This window comes from Chenopodium album, chromosome 24 (assembly GCF_948465745.1).
Source record: "Chenopodium album chromosome 24, dcCheAlbu1.1, whole genome shotgun sequence".
NCBI classification, from domain to species: Eukaryota; Viridiplantae; Streptophyta; class Magnoliopsida; order Caryophyllales; family Amaranthaceae; genus Chenopodium; species Chenopodium album.
Window position 1 is genome coordinate 10,217,783 of NC_137857.1, and position 18,893 is coordinate 10,236,675.

General features: G+C 34.3%; 1 protein-coding gene and 1 pseudogene across 1 annotated transcript; both read left to right on the forward strand.

Annotated features, from left to right (window-relative positions):
- The first annotated feature begins 16,000 nt into the window (after positions 1–16,000).
- Positions 16,001–16,651, forward strand: LOC145610538 (secreted RxLR effector protein 161 pseudogene; annotated as a pseudogene).
- Positions 16,652–17,295: 644 nt separating this feature from the next.
- Positions 17,296–18,592, forward strand: LOC145612025 (uncharacterized). Its single transcript, XM_081667403.1, has 2 exons — positions 17,296–17,657; positions 18,124–18,592. The coding sequence occupies exons 1-2, from the start codon at positions 17,468–17,470 to the stop codon at positions 18,243–18,245; spliced, it is 312 nt and encodes a 103-aa protein (XP_081523529.1). The 5' UTR covers positions 17,296–17,467; the 3' UTR covers positions 18,246–18,592.
- Positions 18,593–18,893: the final 301 nt, after the last annotated feature.

Consider the following 18,893-nt stretch of genomic DNA (forward strand, 5'->3'; position numbering starts at 1 on the left):
TAGGATATGGTTTATCCCAAAGGATAGGGTTTGACACTTCCATCGAACATACCTCAAAGATTCATCTTCACCTTCAGCAAACACCCATGATTTGTAATTCACGACGATACCTCCCAATCTTAACAAAATAATCAACATCAAAAACGACAATAGTAATGTCAATCTTGAATCTTGAGACTCAATCTTAAGGGGAGTATATGGTTAGTTGGCCGGAAAAATTAGCCGAGTCCCCAAAAGTGAAGAAAATAAGTAAAAACAGTAAAAAGTTAAATTCCATTTATATGCTTAACTCGTAATAGATTTGTTGTGTAAGAGGTTTATATGATGCTGATGTGGCAAGTGATAAAACCTCTATGATTTTTTTTCCCTTTTTTACATATAGACATATTGCCCAAATAGACCATTCCCATAAAAAAAAATTTAAAAAAAAAAAATCATTTTCACTAAAAAGAAAATCATACTCAAAAATTGGAGAAGTTACAAGTTTATCTTTATGATAAACGTGAAGTGTTTAACAAGGGGTAAAGTACATCATTTAGGTAAGGGTAGTAATGTAATTATGTCAATAAGGAAAAAATCCAAGTTTATAGGGATAAATTTGGCTTTCCCATGTTTTGGCTTCTCTCTCCTTTGGCCACTCCACCACCATCACCACAATAGACAACCACTAGAACCACCAGCGACCACTAGCACTTCCCTGCTCTGATTACATGACCCCGCTTGCATTGCATTGCATTGCACAACGTATACGTACCACTAGCGCCGCTCCAACTACACAACCCCCACCTGCATTGCTCAAACCTAGCAAACTATAAAAACCACCACCACCGCTTTAAAGATTTCCGTCCACAACATGCATGGCGGTTAATTAGCAAATACCTTTCCCTAAAGGTTTAGTATAGGCCCACATTACATAATTTGCTAGGGTATCTTTTGTTTGGTCGACCGATTAATTTAATGCCGCTTAGGTGGTTGATCGGTGACTCGGCGTGGCCATGGGATGAGAGGAGAGAGAAGGGGATGGTTTGCAGGTGGTGGTGATGGAGTAGCTAGAGGAGAGAGAAAGAGGGTAGCTGGTATGAGATGTCAAATTATTTACCGAATTTCTATCCAGATAAACGTCCAAGTTTCTCTCCAAGAAAAACTTGGGCTCCCTCATAAGCAAAATTAAATCCACAAAATTCATCACCTTCTTCGTCACAAAAAACATTCATTATCTCTCTTTCATCACTCAAATATGAAGTCTTTAATGGAGATATTATCAGCTGCAATGGAGAATTCAAAGATGATCATAAACTCCTATCCTTTGGGTTTAACCATGCCATTTGTTTCTCCATTTTTATTTAGGGTTTTCATTTGATTCAGCGACAAAGCCGTCGAAAATATGGTGGTGGACATGTTGTCTAACACCCCCAAATTACTCTCCAATTAATTATTATAAAACATGATTTAGATAGTAACTTGGGAGTATTACTGCCACGTGATTACGTAAGGCTTAACAGAGTTTTGCAGCGGAAAATAGTACTTATCTTTCACTGATAATAATAGTAATAATAATAGTTTTGAAACACTTCCAAAGTTCCTACACCACTAATATTATGTTTACTAAATTAAACTAGGTGTTCACCGCCCATCGTTCCCAATGCATCATATAGTTCACGTTGTTCGATCGCCATCACCTATCTACTCATCAAAATGATACGTAGGGCCAAGCCAAAACAAAACAAATACACATTAGCCAAAAGCTAAGTACATACAAAAACTAGACATGTAAAATCAATTTAATTAATTAAACATGCTTTCGAAGAGATTTGACTTTAATAAATCATAATTTGTCCAAACCATTCATGAATAGAAATTCATGTATAAAAACTTGTCAAAAAAACCAATTTTCAAAATAACCAACTTTCCAAAGATATGTGCACACCCTCCAAGCTAGTAACTCCTTTACATAATGCTATCAAGGGGAAAGTCTAGGTCATACAAAGTCCATAGTCTTCAACTTACTCCGCGTATTGGGAGTTTAAAAAATCCAAAGATCCAAAGAATAAATCCTAATAAATAAACTTTCCAATATCTCATACTCGGGATAATTTAAACAATAATCTTCCTTTTTAAAACATCTTGAATATCAATACAAGTTTATAATCAACCATATAAAATATTTAAACATTTGAGATTAAACGATTAAAACATGTCTCACCGAAATATATTTCACATTCATTTAAACATGGTTTGAAATCACTTAACATGTAAATCACGTTGCATATAAAAGTCACTTTATAAAAAATCTAGCCACGTGTACGTACCTTGATCTTTGCACACAAGTACAGAACTCCTACTTACGAACTCCAAATTCTTCCTACAATAAACCAATAATCCTAATCAAATACTTTTCAACCCATAGACACGAAGACTTAGAATACCGACTTTGACTAGTTTTGCATGAATAATTTATTATCATAACCCTTTTATAAAATGAACACTTGTATTTATGAAATAATAATAATAATAATAATAATAATAATAATAATAATAATAATAATAATTGTTAGGGTATAAGCACGCAGCGGAAATGTAAAATAGAACGAGAAATTAAAGGTAAAATGTAAGATAAGCAATAAAAGGAGACAAGATATTTAACGTGGGAAAAACCCTCTAAATAGAGGTAAAAAACCCATGACGACGAGCACCACAAAATTCCACTATAATAAAATGAGAGTACAAAGTAACCCCAATAATAGGGTATTGAGATACAACTCTTACAATTAAACTCTCAAAATAAAATAAAAGAAAACAGTGGAATAAATTACAAGGAGGAGATTAACTAGGGAGACTAGTGTAAATGGATGAGTAATTTTGTGAGTGGGTAAATTTGTGTAATGGAGGTTTGAATGTATATTGGTTGGATGCCTCAATATGAGCCAACTCCAACTATTTATAGTTGGTTAGGTCGGTGGAAATGGATGCCCCAAGATGTATGAAGAATTCTCTAGATTTGCTTGCATGATAATATTGCTTCTAGAAAGTTGACCATTTTCTAGAATAATCAACATAATTGTAGGATATTAGACATACTCTAGAAGCAAGAAGAATTGTATTAGGCTTCTTCAAAACTTGGTCCATATGAAATTTTGGGCCACATCTAACAATCTCCACCTTGGACCAAATTTCATAGGCTCGTTGTATGGGACCCGAAGGCCTTAGATAGAATGGAAACCCACTAAGTCCAAACAATTCAATGATCGAACTTAGTGGTAGGAAGTGGCTTTGTGAGCATGTCTACAAGATTTTCATAAGTGTGAATCTTCTTCACAGCAATTTCTCCTTCAGCAATTGTATCTCTGACATAGTGCATTTTGACTGAGATATGCTTGGTCTTGTTGTGATAAGCATCATTCTTGGTGAGAAAGATAGCACTTTGACTATCAAAAAACACATTAGTAACTCCTTGTGAGACACCAAGATTCATGACAAGACCTCGCAACCATGTAGCCTTCTTTATACCTTCAGTTGCAGCAACATACTAGGCTTTAGTTGTAGAGAGAGCTGTTTTGTATTGTAAAGACGCTTTCCAGCTTATTGCACCAGAACACAGAGTGAAGATATAACTGGAGAAAGACCTTCTACGGTCGAGATCACCACCATAGTCAGAGTTAACGAATCCAACAACATCAGCATAAGATGTTAGGGTTCTATCATATACCAACCCTAGATCCACAGTACCTTTTAGGTAGCGAAATATCCACTTAACAGCATTCCAATTCTGTTTTCCAGGGTTGTGTGTGTACTTGCTCACCATGCTCACAACATATGCTAGATCGGGTCTTGCGCAGACCATAGCATACATAAGGCTACCAACAGCACTAGCGTACGAAATACTAGACATTTCCTCAATTTCTTCCTCAGTTTGAGGACAGCATGCTGATGATAGCTTAATATGGGCAGCAAGAGGAGTAGAGACATGCTTACAATTGTTCATATTAAACCTATTCAAAATTTTCATGATATAATTTTTCTGAGATAGGAATAACTTGCCAGCATGTCGTTCTCGATGTATTTCCATGCCAAGAATTTTCTTTGCTGCTCCAAGGTCCTTCATCTCAAACTCCTTGTTGAGATCAGATTTCAAGTCGTCGATCAGAGACTTGACACGAGATGCAATGAGCATATCATCCACGTACAACAACAAATAGATGTAAACACCATTATGCTGTTGAAAATAGACGCAGTAATCATATCGACTGCGTGTGTAACCTCGTCCAACCATGAAAGAGTCAAATCTCTTATACCATTGTCTGGGAGCTTGTTTAAGTCTGTACAAGGATTTCTTCAAGCGACAAACAAGATTATCCTATCCTGGAGCAACAAATCCCTCGGGTTGCTTCTTATAGATCTCCTCTTCAAGTTCATCATGGAGAAAGGCAGTTTTGACATCGAGTTAATCTAACTCCATGTCAAACATAGCAACCATAGCAAGAAGGACTCTAATAGAGGTATGACGAACAACAGGAGAGAAAATCTCATTAAAGTCAATACCTTCTCTTTGATGGCATCCTTAGACTACTAGAAGTGCCTTCCACCTTGCAGGTTCAACTTTGGGGATTCCTTCCTTTTGCTTGTAAATCCATTTGCAGGTGAGTGCCTTTCAACCTTTTGGAAGCTTGACCAAATCCCAAGTGTCATTCTTGTGAAGACTTTCAATTTCTTCACTCATCGCCACAAGCCATTTATAAGAGTCGGGACTTGTGATGGCCTCTGAATAAGATGATGGCTCAACTCCAATTGGAGTTTCTTCACCAACTGATAATGCATAAGCAAGAAGATACTCATCACTCGAGTATTTTGATGACTTTTTGATTAGCCTCTTCGAACGATACCTTGTAAGATTGTAATCATCAGGTTGTTGTTGTGGGCTTTGTGGTTGGCTTGAATCACTGGTAGATGGAGTATCACCATCATGGCTAGATTGTGGACTTGATGAAGAATCATCTTCAGTAGCGTGAGAAAGGCTACTAATCTCAAACTCCACCTTCTCACCATCTTCATGTTCTCCACTAGAGTCCAAACTAAATGATTTAATCATAGCATTTTCATTGAAAGTAACATCTCGGTTAAGAATTAGACTTGAGATTCCACAATCTATATCCTTTAGATTCAGAAAAATAGCCAATGAGAATGCATTCCACAATCTATTTTATTACTTAAATTGCTTATTTTTGTATCTTTTCTAGTTTGGAAAATTTGTCAAAAAAAAAAACGACCTTTCAGCAGTCTTCCAAAAATAAAACGACCTTTTAATTATTCCAAAATAAAACGACCTTTGATAGCCATCTGCTCAAAATAGTACACTACTGGTTGACGACCTGCTTAACAGGTTTTTGTGAAATGTGTCACAATGCGATAGGTAAGGTTTTTGTTTTTTAATTTTTTTATTTACAATTTTCTTTCTAAAAAAATAATTAATTTTTAAAAAATCACCCAAGTACCCCCAACAGCCAACCCCCAACCTGCTACAACCCCAACTGTAGCCCTCCGCCCCTGCCGTCGTCGCGAAGTCAACCCATCCCCTCACCCTTGCCATCGTAGCAAACCCAACCCAACCCCAAGCCTTTGCCCCTGCTGCTGTCGGCAAACCCATGCCCAAACCCCTTGTATATATTGGCAAATCGCACCTAATTCCATCTTTTTTGCGTGGGATTTAACGATTGGGGTTTGTGGCTTGGTTGATGGGGTTGTTTTCGGGTTTGTTGGGCAGGTGAGGGTGGTTTTGGGTGATTTCGGGATGGTTTCAAGGGGTTGGGTGGTTGAGGCGTGGCTGTGGGCTGGGTTTGACGGTGGTTACAAGGCTGTTTTTATGGCTACATGTGGTTGAGGGATGGTTGGGGAAAAGAGGAGGAGTGATAAAGGGTGCTGGACTGGCAGCCGTGGAAGGTTATGAGGGGGGTTGGCGTATGGTGATTGGTGGCTACGGTGAGCGGCAGGTGGTTGACGATGGTGATTGTGGCCGAGCAGGGAGAAGAGTGATATTTTTTCTTAATTTTGATTTTTTTAAATAAAAATTAATTTCTTTTATAATAAAAAATGTAAAAATAATTCTAACCCATCATAGTTCGACACATGTCCAAGTTCAACCTTTTCAATCGGTTACCGATTTTACTCTATTTTGAGCAGATGGTTATCAAATGTCGTTTTATTTTGGAATAATCAAAAGGTCGTTTTATTTTTGGAAGACCGCTGAAAGGTCGTTTTATTTTTGACAAATTTTCCTTCTAGTTTTATTACTTGTTTATGTTAATTTAGTGTTTGATTTCATGTTTTTAGTTGTTAACTACTTTAGTTTTGCAATTTATAATGATTTGTGAGTAGCTCTTTTTCTTGGGATGGTTGAAACCATTGATAAATTCACAAATACTTGTTTGCATGTGTTGATTTAGCTAATGCAGGATGTTAATTAGTTGAGCTTAAGTGGTTTCATTGTTAGTTCTTGTAAGTGGCCATTGCTAGAACTATTTATCTAAGCTTTCTCAACGAAGGATCGAGAGATGAACTTGAGTTAGCTCCCTTATGCTTAATTGACTTGAAATACCATGAGAATAGGAATTTCCAATCAAGGGAATGTTTATGTCATCGTGATTATGCTTTAACACTTGTTTTATGCTTTGTAACCACGAGAGTAGCTTATATTCATGACTCAAGTAATCCCTCTAGCTTGAGAGAGTAGTTAGGTGCCTTAAATGACTTCCTCTAATTTATCCCCAAATTGCTATGTTTTGTACGTTAAATTGTAATTTGTGAATGATTTAATTGGTGGATACCTTCCCAAGATCCTTTTTATTATTGTTTGTAGTTTTTCTATATAACTCAAAACCCAAATAGACTTGTGTAACACCCCAATAATTCTCCCTTTTGCAAACCACTTGCTTTAAATAAAATAGTGGAGAACCATTGACGTGCTACCGCCACGTGTTAAAACGTTAAGGCTTTATCAAAGTATCGCAAGCGGAAAAACAAACTTAAGTCTTTAAAATAACATAGTTTAGAAAACGAATAAGTCAAAGCTTACAAATTAGAACCATATAAGGCCCTTATTTAAAACCATACCAATAATCAAAGTCCAAAACATAAATGAAATAACAAAACATAAATAAGTTCAACACAAGAATCAAATACTCTCAATCACACCAATCCCTTGACAATGCGTTTGTCAAATCCCCCTGAACTTCACATCATCAAGCTAACCTGTGCATACTGCTCCCCAATAATACAAGTGTAATAATTGGATCATCACAGGGTCATTGAAAGGCGAAGGTCATGACCAAAAGAAAATACACACAAAAGCACGCAATCAGCAAAGCTGAGTACATACAAGCTACAACGTACCAAACCTAGCATGCTCAATTAATTAAAGTAAATAAACATACAACACGAATTCATTAATCAAGACTCCACACTTAAAAAATTCAATTGACTCAACATACTCACTAAACAAATCCAAACACTTGACTATATATTTAATCCAATTAATTAAATTTGGAGTAAGCAATAGACGAGGTTGTCCAATCCACCAAATCATTTTGGTCCCAAATGACCATTTGAAATAAAAGTTTAGCGCGATGCAAGAATGGGCGCGACTCCATTCTCACAAAGTTAGTCTAGGATCCCATCTAACTTTCATTATAAAATAAAATGTAAATACCAAAAGAGAAGAGGACATGTTGATCAAACAAGCCTCGAAAAGCCACGGGCTACCACCGTGTACCCCAACCCATAATTGTCAATACTCTAGAAGTGCACGCTTTCCAGAGTTTTATTGCTCATCCATGTTTCACTTTACGTGATTACAATTTTAATTAATAGCCGACTCAATCAAGAAGACCATGCATAACAATCATACATCAATTCATTTTTAATCTTATTTAGGACAATGGTGATCACATCACAAATTGACCTTTAATTCAATTAAACTTCCAAATTATCCAAAATTGTTGAACATAGTCAACTCACCTAGCCATTTCGGCTTAATCCACCTTTACTCAAAATACTAGCAAGTTATGATTGAGTAATAAATAAATAATAATAACTTTGTGGAATAATTAATAAATTCATTCCACTTAAACCATTCAATTCCAATCCTTTAATAATCCAAATGTGGTTAACAAACCAATCCAATAAAATTATGCTTGTATCAACATTCCATACAAACATTTTATCCAATATAATTCAACATGTTTGCATCCATAATTCCATACAAACATAATCAATTCACCAAAACATGTTTCATAAACATAAGCACATGAATTAAATCAATGTGTAACCAAACAATTTCCATCCAAGTGTTCCCTAATCATGAAACTAAGTTCTTTCCTTTTGGTACCTAACATGATACTACTTATAACGAAGTAGACATGTACGTACCTCGTACAAACAATCCTTTGAGCCACTTTTAATCACTTAAAATTCTCCTAGGGAATAATCACTTCCTAGAAAACAATCAATAATTAATATTACTAACCCAAGTAATTTCCAACAATATAATATGATGAAAAACTTATTAAAATAAAAAAAACATATTTATATGCTTAATTAACTTTAAACATAATTAATTTTATTAATCAAACTCAAGGATAAAATTTTAAGCAGAAAAAAAAAACTTCGTTAAAAATGAAAAACTGCCCGAAAATCATATTTAGAGGCAGAATTTGGCCACGAGAGGGTGGTGCTCACTACTAAAGGTAGTTAGTCTTTCTTAAAACATCGTTTCCACATGGAAAACACTACTTTTTTGTCAAAATCGGATGAGTTCAGAACCTGATCGGGATTAAAACGGGATTAATATTAACGAACCGAAATCTAAACATTAAAACACGAATTTACGTGTTCAAAATAATCTGAAATTAAGTTAAACTAATTAGTAGTTATATTCAACAAAATTTCAAAACATCATTACTATAAAAGCCCTAAATCAATTGTTCATAAAAACCCTAAAATCATGATTTTCAATAATTAAAAACCCTAGGTTATTAAATTTACAAAATCTGAAAATTATAACATTTATAAAATATGAAATTATAAAGTTTAATCATCAAAATACAATTTGATACTAATTAAATTAATTTCAAACAATAAAATCAAAACCCATAATCAATAATTATAATTACACAAATTAATAAAACAAAAGAGAAAGAAAATAAGACTAACCTTTTGTGTGGGGAAATTTTGGGGATGTATGGGGTATTTATAGGAGAGAGAGTGGTGTAGGGTTAGTTTTAAGATTGGGCCTCATAAAATTAATGGGCCAATTAAGAAAGTAATTTAAAGTGGGTTTGGTTTGTTTGTTGGACATAAATTATTGAAGAAAGGTTCATAAAAAGTTATTTGTAATAAAATCGTTCATCAAACCCAAAAATAATTTGAAACTTTGAAATTAAATCCGAAAAAATACAAATAAATATTATGAATAAAATATAATTTCATTAATAATATATTTAAAAATACGGGGGATTACAACTTGACTTAGCTTATCACAGATCGATACTTGTTATTGCTCCCCTTAGTCCTTGTGGGATTGACCCTTACTTGCCCTTTCTACCCATTAGGAGACCAAATTAGATTTTTATCTTTGGTAGGCTCGACGACGGCTTATCAGTATTACACTGGGATGCAAGCTGTAGTGGTTCGAGAACCTAATCTATTCATGTGGTCCAGGGTTCGAAAACTGAAAGAAAATTAAAAAGTGTGTAATCTAAAATTAAATTTACTCTATTAACAAATATTTTCACATATGTTACTTTCTATACCCATGCATGAGAGTAACCAAACTAAATATCATAAATATAGTATGTATTGATATCCTTATTTTTATCAACATGGCTAATTATGAAGAGCAATTTTGTGGAGAAATATATTGTGAGTTTCTGGTATAGAGGATCCCGTATGGGCAACTATAGAGCATACTCCTCAAAATATATTTTGTGAAAAAAATTAAAATCTTTATAAAATTGGATAATTGGTATAAGTATACCTGATTGAAGACAGTGTTGATAATGTGTTATGAAATAAATAGAAATTAGAGGATTTAGAGAAGAAGGTAATAAGAGAAGTAGAATTACTACTTGTATATATTACTCTTGGTAATATTTTTGTGACCATCATACAAGTGTCATTGCATGGCTATTTATAGTAGTAAGAATTACTATTACATTGTTGGCTATAAACTTCGAGGGTGACAATAAAGTTGGCTATTGCATTAAATGCAATGAAGAAATCGGGGTGTGGACATTCACACCATAATTGATGACTAAATTAATTAATTCTTAACAACATGGACTTTCTTCCCCACTAACAAAATTTATTTTTTCAAAAACAAATTTTTGTTGAGAACATGCAAAACATGCATGATTGAATTGAAGTTCACATGTAGTAATTTTTTGGTCAATGAAGATTTTACTAATACAATTACTTGTATGAAGTACAATAATGTATATTATTATATTGATTTATTTTGGCTATATAAGTGAAAGTTCACGTATTGTGAACCTAGGTTGGAAAATAAGAAAGAGTTTTGCTACCTTACTACTACTTGTTTCCTATCTTCATCCCTTCACTGATAAATTTATATCTTACCATCAGTAAAATATTTTAACATGTTATCAGCACTAGTTTCCAGTCAAGTATATTTATGCCTACTTCTACAAATTTATAACAAATAATACTATCTACTTCTAAATGTTTCGAGGAGTATGCTCTATAGTTGCCCATATTTGGGATCCTCTATACCAGAAACTCAAACATTTACTATATTATATATACCTCAAAACAACGGTGAAAGTTCTCTTACTTGAGAATTCATTACTATCATCTTTTGTTTTATTCATGTTGATGTTTCTTTGTTTGATCCATGTTGATATTACATACTCATTTTACGTAAATTTTGATCTTAGTTATTTTAATTGCTTAATAGTAACTTTGCCTACATATTATTAACTAGATTAACAAAAAGATGCAGCCTTTTTATACTTATTATTTTTCTTACTTTTACATACTTTTTGTATTTCTTTCCGTTTTCAAACCCAAGATCTTTTTATAGATATTAGGGCTCTCGGACCACTATGGCTTGCATTTCCAGTGTGATAACCTTTTACAATTATAAATATATATATATATATAGATCATAATTTTATGCCAGTACATTAGACTATTATATGATATTTTACAGTTATACAGAACAGTAACGGATAAACCTACCTCTATAAACGGCGGATTTTTCCCCCGATTTCACCACAAATTCCCTTATCCCTTCCCACTTTTTATCCAAAAAAAAAAAAATCACCCAAAAAATTTTATCACCCCCTTCTCCGATATGATCCCCGACGACGGCAACCAAAACACCCAAAACACTCACAACTTCACTTTTGAGGAAGATTTAAGGAAGATAAAACAATATTTCCTCCTAGTTACGACGCTTGTAGCTCTATTAGTAGCAATATTAATTTTTGTCATTATGTATAAGTAAAACTCACTTATTTTTGTTGTTTTAGTATATTAAAAGCTTGTTTTTGTTTTATTATGTTTGTTTGTTGTTATTAATCATCATTGTATAATATTACCGTAATCATTATAATTATTGTTACTACTATTATTGTTGTCGTTTTGCTGTTTTTTTTGCAACTAACATGATTAATTTTTGTCTAATCATATAATCACTCACAATAATAAACCAAGGGGGAGAAAAGACTATATTATTTATGGTTTATTATTATTAAATTTAATTATCACATGTTTTATTAACTTAATTATAAATATGGAAGAACTAAACATATGAGTTGTACATATAATTTGTTATTATAAACTAATTATCACGTAATGTGTTGTAGCTAAAATGAGAGACCTTATGAAAAGACAGTTCAACATCTTAGATTTATCTGGAAAGGAAAGTGGATGCAATGATGAATTTGAAAGCTCAAGGCTTAGAGCACACTATTAAAGAAAATAAAAGTCCCTCTGGTCAAACAACTGATACTACCACGTTTGCAATGACTGTTGTAAAACATGTTACTGAACAAGATAATGCAAAAGCCTTAGTGTTGTTAAGACATCATTTACATGAAGGCCTTAAAACTGAATACATGATGGTTGAAGATCCCAAAGAATTATGGGATTTCCTTAATGAAAGATTTGGACACCACAAAAGGGTGCTCCTTCCTAAGGCATTATTTGACTAGACAAATTTACGGTTCCAGGATTTAAAATCTGTAATTGATTATAATTCAACCATACATGAGATAGTGTCTATATTGAGATACTGTGATCATCCAGTTACGGATGAACTAATGATTGAAAAAACACTCACTACCTTTCATGCAAGCAACATACTATTGCAAGAACAGTATCGTGAAAGAGGTTTTAAAAAGTTCAGTGAATTAATGAGTGTATTGCTTGTTGCGGAACAAAATAGTGAACTTTTGTTGAAAAATCATAACCTGAGACCAACTGGGTCTTTGGCCACTCATCATGAGGCAAATGCAACAAATTCTTATCCACCCGAGTCAAATGCTACATGAAGAGGTGGACGTGGAAATTACAATGGCCGTGGAAGAGGTCGTGGAAATTATCGCGGACGCGGCCGTGGTCGTGGTAGAAACAATTTTCAAAGAAACAATCATTTCAAAAATTTTGAAAAACAGAAGGGGCATTCATCTGGAAGCCACAAACAAACTCCTTCGAAAGGAAAAGACACATGTTATAGATGTGGCATGACAGGACATTAGGGACGTACTTGTCGTACGACCAAACATTTGGTAGACCTTTACCAGGCTTCTGTAAAAGGCAAAGAGAAAAATGCAGAAGCAAATTATGTTAATGAGGAAAATGCTCCTTATCCCAACCTTGATGTATCTGATTATTTTATGGATAATGCTGAAACTGGAAATGATTTCATTCTTGGAGAAAACAACAATGCTTAGGTTTCTCATCTACTAATGTAACATATGCTATGTTTTAATGTATTTTCTTTATGTTCTGTATTTTAAATTTCTACTCATGTACTTTTAATCTCTATCATCAATAAAAGTTTGTATAATATTATTCTAAACTAATCTCAAATTTATTTTATGAAGATATGGATCTACCTGAAGTTAGTCCGAATATCAATGCCTTTTGGACAGTGGAACAACACACACTATCTTAAAGGATAGAAATTATTTTTCACAACTAAAGTTGTTTCAAGCAAATGTGAACACTATTTCCGGGTCAGCTAAATTAATTGAAGGATCTGGAAAGGCTTGTATAATTCTTCCAAATGGAACAAAATTAATAATCAATAATGCTTTATATTCGAGTAAATCTCGAAGAAATCTCATAAGCTTTAAAGATGTACGCCAAAATGGCTATCATTTAGAAACAATGACGACAGATAAAAAAGAGTATATATGCCTCACGGCAGAAGAACATGGCAAGAAACATATATATGAGAAATTGCCAGCATACTCTTCGGGGTTATATCGTATAAACATACGACCCGTGGAAATCAATATGGTATCTAACCAGAAGTTAGATGACAAACATTTGATTATTTTATGGCATGATCGTTTGGGACATCCAGCAACTGGGATGATGCAAAGAATAATAGCACATTCAGTTGGACATTCAATAAGAAATGTCAAAATTCCCCGATCAAATGAATTAACATGCTCTGCATGTTCACTTGGCAAATTAATAATAAGGCCATCTATGAACAAAATTGCTACTAAATCTCCAAAATTCTTGGAAAGAATTCAGGGAGATATATGTGGGCCAATTAATCTAGCATGTGGACCATTTCGATATTTCATGGTTTTAATTGATGCTTCTACACGATGGTCATATGTTAGTCTACTTTCAAGTAGAAATGTTGCCTTTTCAAAATTACTTGCCCAAATCATCAAATTAAGAGCACAATTCCCAAATCATACAATAAAAAAAATAAGACTAAACAATGCTGGGGAATTTACATTCCAAACATTTAATGATTATTGTATGTCAATTGGAATTGATGTTGAACACCTAGTAGCTCATGTTCATACACAAAATGGTCTAGCTGAATCACTAATTAAGAGATTACAATTAATTGCAAGACCATTATTAATGAGGTCAAAATGCCATCATTTGCTTGGGGACATGCTATAATACATGCAGCAGCGCTAATTAGATTGAGACCTACAGCTTATCATAAACTCTCACCACTACAACTTGTTTGTGGTCGAGAACCAAGTATCTCACATCTAAAAATCTTTGGTTGTGCTGTATATGTTCCCATTGCTCCACCCCAACGAACAAAAATGGGTCCACAAAGAAGACTAGGAATTTATTGTCGGGTTTGAATCCCCTTCTATATATAATTAAATATCTTAAACCATTGACTGGTGACTTATTTACGGCTAGATTTGCAGACTGTCACTTTAATGAAGCAGTATTCCCAGCCTTAGGGGGAGAGAAAGTGGACCCACGTAAGAAAGAAATTGAACTTATTTGGAATGCAACACAACTGTTGAGTTAGAAGCACGAACAAATATGTGTGAACAAGAAGTTAAGAAAATTATTCATATACAAAGTGTTGCAAATCAATTGTCTGATGCATTTGTAGACACAAAGAAGGTGACAAAATCACATATACCAGCAGAAAATGCCTTTGCACGTATTGAAATCCCAACTGGTAATAAGGCCATAGAAAATGAATCTCAGGCACGCAGAAAGCGTGGAAGACCACTTGGTTCAAAAGATTCTAAGCCAAGGAAATTGAAAAGATTGGATGGAATAGAAAATGAGACTAATAATGTTCCCCCGTCAGAAGGTCAAGAAAAACCAAATGTGGATGAATGTAAAGAAAATGATGATAATCCAAAAGGGGATGAACAAGAAGACAACCCTATGGGAAATGAACAAGATGTTCAAAACATCGATAATAATGAAATTTCAATGAATTACGTCTCTACAAAGACTAAGTGGAATAGGAAAGATGTTATCGTTGATGAAATATTTGCAAATTCCATCGCAATCGACATTGTGTCTGATGAAAATGATGTTGAACCAAGAACAATAGAAGAATGTCGACGTAGGAGTGATTGACCAAAGTGGAAGGAGGCAATGCTGGCTGAGTTAAAGGCACTTGAAAAACGAGAAGTTTTTGGAAAAATAACCCTTACACCAGCAGGTGTAAAACCCGTTGGATACAAATGGGTATTTGTGAGAAAACGTAATGAGAAAAATGAGATAGTTAGATACAAGGCAAGACTTGTAGCCCAATGATATTTTCAAATTCCAGGGATTGATTATGAAGAAACATATTCTCTAGTGGTTGATGCAACTACATTAATATTTCTGGTAAGTTTGACAGTCACAAAAGGATTGCAAATGCGATTAATGGATGTAGTGACTGCGTATTTGTATGGGTCACTCGATACAGACATTTACATGAAAGTCCCTGAAGGACTAAAACTACCAGAAAACCACAAGCCTAGACAACTGCTTTCCATAAAACTAAAAAGGTCACTTTATGGATTGAAACAATCTGGAAGGATGTGGTATAACCGTCCGAGTGAATACCTTATGAGAGAAGGATTCAAAAAACAACCAAGTTAGTCCCTGTGTTTTCATAAAGCGGTCACAATTAGGATTCGCTATCATTGCAATTTATGTTGATGATTTAAATATCATCGGAACCCCAAATGAACTCGAGAAAACTGCAAAATACTTGATGAAAGAATTTGAGATGAAAGACCTTGGGAAAACTAAATTTTGCCTTGGACTGCAAATTGAGCACTTGAGTCATGGTATTTTTGTCCATCAATCAAACTATACAGAAAAAATTTTGAAACGATTCTTCATGTACAAAGCAACTCCAACCAACTTCCCAATGGTTGTTCGTTCTTTGAATATGAAAAATGATCCATTCAGACCCCGAGAAGAAAATGAAGAGATTCTGGGTCCAAAAGTACCATACTTAAGTGCAATTGGAGCCTTAATGTACTTAGCTAACAATACTAGACCCGACATAACTTTCTTTGTGAACTTGTTAGCCAGGCACAGCAATGCACCAACATATAGGCATTGGAAGGGAGTTCGACACTTACTGCGATACCTCCTAGGGACACAAGACCTTGGTTTATATTACCAACCAAAACAAAATGCTGCTCTCATTGGGTATGCAGACGCTGGATACTTATCAGATCCTCAAAATGCCAAGTCACAAAATGGATATGTGTTTACTTATGGCGGCACTGCAATATCTTGGAAATCAACAAAGCAGACATTGACCGTGACATTATCAAATCATGCAGAGTTGATAGCCCTCTATGAAGCAGGACGGGAATGTGTATGGCTGAGGTCGATGATCAGTAATATCCAAAAGGAGTGTGGAATGAACGCAATAACAGAATATCCAACCATCATCTTTGAAGACAATACAGCATGTATCGCTCAAGTAACTGAAGGATATATTAAGGGAGATAAAACAAAACATATTGCTCCAAAACTATTCTTCACACATGATCTGCAAAAGAACGAGGAAATAAATATCCAGCAAATTCAGTTTTGTGAAAATCTTGCCGACCTGTTCACCAAATCACTTCCTTCGAAGAAATTTGAGCAGTTAGTTCACAAAATCGGAATGTGACATCTTCGTGAACTATGCTGAGATCAGGGGGAGTATTATATGTACTGCACTCTTTTTTCCCTTCGATCAGGTTTTTATCCCACTGGGTTTTTCCTGATAAGGTTTTTAACGAGACAATACACCAAAACATATAATACAATATAGTTGTACTCTTTTCCCTAGCTATAGTTTTTATCCCAAGGGTTTTACCTAGCTAGGTTTTTAATGAGACAACTTGTACCTCATTCCATGTGAGCGTTCAAAGGGGGAGTGTTGAGAAACATGCATGATTGAATTGAAGTTCACATGTAGTAATTTTTAGGTCAATGAAGATTTTACTAAGTACAATTATTTGTATGAAGTACAATAATGTATATTATTATATTGATTTATTTTGGCTATATAAGTGAAAGTTCACGTATTGTGAACCTAGGTTGGAAAATAAGAAAGAGTTTTCCTACCATACTACTACTTGCTTTCTATCTTCATCCCTTCACTGATAAATATCTTACTATCAGTAAAATATTTTAACAATTTTTAATTTAATTTTTAATTTGTTTTATTTACCAAGTAAACTATGTGCCGTGATTAGCTCAATTGAATGTCTATCCGTAGGTAATTAAGTTTACACTATACCAGACTTCTGATCAAAGGTAACGACTTTGGCAACTACGCAATAAGTATAACCAACTCTTCTCCAAAATCCCCCTTTTACTTTCTTCATCATCTTATTCATCTACCACTTTAACCACCAACAACAACAATCTAAGGTCCGAAAGAAACGTTTCATCATCTGCAACATCAAAAAAAAACTCGAGCTTGCAAAAATCGTTAACAATGGCGTATGTTGATCATGCTTTCTCCATTACCGATGAAGATATTATGATGGATAACTCTTATGCAATCAACAATAAACCCCCTATTAAAGAGATCGCTCTCGCTGTCTCTCTCCTCGTTTTCGGTGTTGTCGGCATCGTTTTGGGGATTTTCATGGCTGTTAATCATATCGGTGGTGATCGAGCTCATGGTATTTACCTTAACCCTAATTCAGCTGGGATTTCTTTGAATTTTTGTGGGTGTATTCAGTTGTTGCTTGATTTAGTCTGAAATTAGTTTAATTTTAAAACCCTAATTGTATCCCTTATTCGTTTATTTCGTTGAATGCCTCTTTTAATTGGGATTTTTTTGAATTTTTGTGGGTATTTACACTTGTTGCTTGATTCAGTCTGAAATTTGTTTAATTTTTTTAACCTTATTAGTATCCCTAATTCGGTTATTTCGTTGAACGCCTCTTTCAATTGGGATTTCTTGAATTTTTGTGGGTATTTTTACTTGTTGCTTGATTCAGTCATAAATTAGTTTTACTTTTGTTTTTACCTTAATTTTATCTCTTATTCGTTTATTTTGTTGAATGCCTCTTACAATTGTGTTGTTTACACACCTGAAATTATGGGGTTTTGATTTTTGAATTGTATGTGTTGAAATTGAAACAGGGCTATTCTTTGCAATATTAGGGGCGATCTTGTTCTTACCGGGTTTCTATTATACAAGGATTGCTTACTACGCGTACAAGGGCTACAAGGGTTTCTCATTCTCTAACATTCCTCCTGTTTAGAGGTCAAATTCTAGATTTAGTACTCTACTTGCTGTGTTTTCTGTACATAAAAATGGATAAGTGTATCAAAAGAAATGAAATACGGAGTGTTACCTTTATCTCTATTTAAGAACTGTAATTGTTGGTATTTTGTGTTGGAGAGGGGTGATGTGTTGCTGGTTTTAAGGTTTTTTTTTTCGTGCTGTGGTCTCGAATAATCCGCATCCTGTATCTAGTGATGTTGTGGAGTTGCTTGAGATTACAAGGTCAAGATTGTAATTGTTTCTTGTGTATCCAACTATCCACAGATTTATATTGGCCTGTTTTTTTTGGTACAAATAAAATTTCTGAGTACTTTGTGTTTTGTATGCAATGGGATGCTTACTCACTTCAAGTTATGCCTTTTATAGCCTTGATTTCATCTTTGCCTTTTTCTTTTTCTTTAGCTGAATAGGTTTTACTTTGAAGCTTCCTGACTATTGTTTCTTTCTGTATCCGAGCTGTACTTGTATGACTAAGTTTGAGATATGTGTAGTGTGAGATAGAGAATTGAAAGAAGAAGTTGTGGAAAAATGAAGTGCTGCCTTTTAACCTGTAGTCATTCACAATAAGAGAAAATGGAGAGAAAGTGAGGGAAAGGAAAGGAACAAGTTCCTTTTACGGACAAGA